The 3,991-nt window shown below is 44.7% G+C and overlaps 1 protein-coding gene across 1 annotated transcript; it reads right to left on the reverse strand.

The window, feature by feature from the left end:
- Positions 1–205: 205 nt before the first annotated feature.
- On the reverse strand, positions 206–1,276 carry LOC101598456 (heterogeneous nuclear ribonucleoprotein A1-like). Its single transcript, XM_045147822.1, has one exon. It carries the CDS (start codon positions 1,274–1,276, stop codon positions 314–316), a length of 963 nt encoding a protein of 320 aa, XP_045003757.1. The 3' UTR covers positions 206–313.
- Positions 1,277–3,991: the final 2,715 nt, after the last annotated feature.

Consider the following 3,991-nt stretch of genomic DNA (forward strand, 5'->3'; position numbering starts at 1 on the left):
TCAGATTATTACATTTAGCAATCAACAGCATGGGTGAAAAAAAAAAAAGTCTACATTAAAACCCTTTGTTGGAATGCTTTATACTTTCCATGGAACAGAAGCTAAAATAACCTGTTATACAATTAGTCACAAATACAGCCCTCGAGGTTTTTTTGCCCATACACATGAGTATTGTCTGAAACATGTCTTCTCTGTAGCGGCTAGGCCCTGCCACCACTGTGCTTAGACGAGTTCACAAATCTGTTGTAACCTGTAGCTTCCCTGTCACTTCTCTGGCTCTCCTCTCCTGCTAAGCTTTGTTTCCTGGCAGTAATTAAAATCTTCTGCCACTGTCATAGCTACTGCTGCTGCTTGAACCGCCATAGCCACCTTGGTTTCGTGGTTTGGCAAAGTATTGGCCTCCCCCACCATAAGGGCTAGAGCTTCTGCCTCCAAAGTTTCCTCCCTTCATGGGTCCAAAATTTGAAGATTGATTGTTGTAATTGCCAAAATCATTGTAGCTTCCACCACCTCCAAAATTGCTTCCATCATTACCGAATCCATTATAGCCATCCCCACTGCCACCATATCCTCCACCTCCGCGGCTGCCACCAAAGCCACCATGACCACTGCAGTTCCCTCCATGACCAAAATTGTCATTCCCACCAAAACCACCCCCACGGCCACCAGCAAAGTGTCCACAGCCACTTCGACCTCTTTGGCTAGACGAAGCACTAGCCATCTCTTGCTTTGACAGGGTTTTCCTTACTTCACAATTGTGGCCATTCACAGTATGGTATTTTTGTATGACAATCTTATCAACAGAGTCATGGTCATCAAAGATCACAAAAGCAAAGCCCCTTTTCTTCCCACTGCCTCTGTCTGTCATAATTTCTATCACTTTGATTTTTCCATACTGTTCAAAATAATCTCGTAGGTGATGCTCTTCAGTGTCTTCTTTAAGGCCTCCAACAAAGATCTTTTCCACAGTTAAGTGGGCCCCTGGTCGTTGAGAATCTTCTCTTGACACAGCCCTCTTTGGTTCCACAACTCTCCCATCCACCTTGGGTGGCCTTGCATTCACGGCAGCGTCCACCTCCGCCACGGTGGCATACGTGACAAATCCAAAGCCCCTGGAGCACTTGGTGTTTGGATCTCGCATTACCACACAGTCGGTGCGTATTTCCCATTGCTCAAACTGGCTCCTCAGCCTCTCATCTGCCGTTTCGAAGCTGAGCCCTCCTATGAAAAGCTTCCGCAGTTGTTTGGGCTCCTTAGGAGACTCGAACTTCGACATGACGACGGTGAGAAGAGAGGCTTTAGCGATGCTTCCTCGGCCGCGTCCACAGGCAGAAAGGAGAGGACCAATCAACGTCTCTCAGGGACATTTTTAAATGTTCCAGCACTCTTAAGGACCAAACCTGAGGTTGTCCTCTGCCCTCCCTTGCACATATACACCTGTGCACATGCAGCCTCACACACATGTGGCCACACACACATAGATATGGACAGATACATTCTTGCATACCACACATGTGTCAGAAACCTCTGCAAATATTTGGGAAAGAACACAGTGACGCCCGAGCTGTAACATAGAGTCACTAAGAACTTTTCTCATGGTGAAGGATCTTCTGCTTCATTGGGGTGCAGAATGAAGTGTTTTTGATACAGTGGATGGTTATCAGAGAGTTGTGTAAGAAAGGCTCACATGTGGAGACAATGAGGAAATGCCATCTGAATGGTAGCAAACTTGAAGCTGAGCTGGTACTGCTTGATCAGCAGGGGTTACGAAAGGAGGCTTTTGAGAATACTGTGAGCTTCAACACAATTTTTTAAAAATATGTTTTGGTTCATTTTTTAAATTTATTTACTTGAGAGTGACGGGGGGGGGGGGAGAGGCAGATAGAGAGAGAGAGAATGGGCACGCCAGGACTTCCGGCCACTGCAAACAAACTCCAGACGCGTGCACCCCCTTGTGCATCTGGCTAACGTGGGTCCTGGGGAGTCGAGTCTCGAACTGGAGTCCTTAGCCTTCACAGGCAAGCGCTTAACCGCTAAGCCATCTCTCCAGCCCTCAACACAATTTTTAATGACCCAGGTGATTTGGGCAGTCTTATATGCTCTAGTATTTTCCATTCTTGATCCCTGTAACTGGATTTCCTATTGCTAATGCCTTAGCCCTTCTGACTTTCACAATATGGCCACCTCCTGCTTAACTGAACCTCGTCGCCAGGTGGCATTCACACAGAAGCCACAATACCCTCCTGTTCACCCGTTAACTCCTCACCTTAACAGCATGCCACCTTTGGAATCATCTAGCTTTCTCTTTTCTTAAGATCCCGTGCCACTAAGGAATATGGGAGAAAACAGCAAGCCTGTAGTTTCCAATTCCAGAACTCTTTCCTTAGAGTAGCTTCTGCTGGTCTGAATATCTAGCCTCTGTGACTGACACACCTCCATGAAGCTGGAACCCTGAAGGGACCCCTGGCCTCTCCCTTGCTTACTCCTTAGGTTCAGTTACATGAGCTTGCCAGTTGCACCTGCTAAATGTTAGGTTCTGTTCCCTGTTCTCTTTCTTTGCCTCAGCTGTATCTCAGTCCCTACTAATGCTACCTTGAAATGTTGCAACAAGCTTCTAATTGACCTCCCTGCCTCAGTTCTACTTGGACATCATCTGAGCTGTTCCCTGGTATGTTCTTCCTCTGATATGATTATGCTTTTGTGTAGCAATCCCCTGGTCCTAGCTCTTGAATGGGGCAAGGAATGATACCATTTTGTGGTTAGCTCAGAGTTAACTCCTTCACATGTTTCTAAGTCCTTGACTACTCTCTGCCTTGTTTTCCCCATTCTCACAAATTGTAGAGACTCAAAGATACCACCAATCCTCTAGCTAAGGGCCTGGGAGTCATGAGTTAATGTCTGCACAGCATTTTGAGCTTGTTGGAAGAAAGGCGCTAGATAAATACAAAGTGTTGTTGTTATTATAGGGGAGAAAACGTAACTGTTAGCTCAGGGTCTATAATTAGGAAACAAATATAGTGTCTGGTGGCTTTGATAATAGGATTTCTATGGAGATGTGGCATGCAGTAAGCCTGTTAACTAAAATGTTATAAATGACATGATTTTAGCCATCCTAGTCATAATCCTTTATAGTTTTAGTTTTTGATTCTTCCTGTTCCCCAACACCCCCCCACACACACACACACTGTTTTTCAGGTGAGCTCTAAGAAGACACGTGTGAAATAAACAGCTCAGAAACTAATAAAGTTAGTGTGTTTCTAGAGAAATCACAGTTGTGAACAGGCGTCTGGACACACTTCCTTCTTGCTGAGGCCAAATCTCTAAGACTTTGAGTTGAGCATCACGAAGACATCCCGCCGAGTTCCTTTCTCCTGGATCCTTGTAGCTCTGTGGCAGCTTCAATTTGCTGTCACAAGGCCTGAGGCAGGCCTAGCCCTACACCCTGGAAAAGAAAGCCCGAGAATTCTGTCAAGAGAATCCAGGTTCAGGTCTTGGAAAGTAAGTAAAGAAGGAAAGAGTTTTCAAAATATTTTAATGTGTTTATCTGCATAGTTTTGGTCTAGCCATAATGTTCTAGGAATTTAAATGGTTTCAGAAAAATCGCTTCTTAAGCTAAGGAATAGTGCTTTTGATGGAGCAGTTTAGCCATCCAGGCTCCTCTGACTCTTCTGCTATCAATTTGCTTAGTGATTTTTTTTTTTTTTTTTTTACCTGTATTTCCCTCAATTTCTGCCCCATAAAATTGTCAGAAGCGATTACCATTCTAGTTGCTGCTGGTGGAGAAAAGAAGCCGAGGGAGAAATCACAGCTGGGAAATTCCCATCGTGGTCTGCCTCTCGCCAGCTGGCTGAGAGCAGTTGCTCACGCATCTGTGCCTCAGTTTCGTTTTCATGTAAAAACTTAAATAGGTGAAATGAATGTAAATGAAATTCACTTTCACGTAAATGAAATATTTAAAGAATACCCATTTACAACGTTTCTGGTTTTTAAG

This window comes from Jaculus jaculus, chromosome 4 (genome assembly GCF_020740685.1).
Source record: "Jaculus jaculus isolate mJacJac1 chromosome 4, mJacJac1.mat.Y.cur, whole genome shotgun sequence".
In the NCBI taxonomy this organism is placed as follows: Eukaryota; Metazoa; Chordata; class Mammalia; order Rodentia; family Dipodidae; genus Jaculus; species Jaculus jaculus.

Bases quoted from the DNA above. Each gene is read 5' to 3' on its own strand.
- LOC101598456 (XM_045147822.1), bottom strand. From the start codon at position 1,276: ATGTCGAAGTTCGAGTCTCCTAAGGAGCCCAAACAACTGCGGAAGCTT.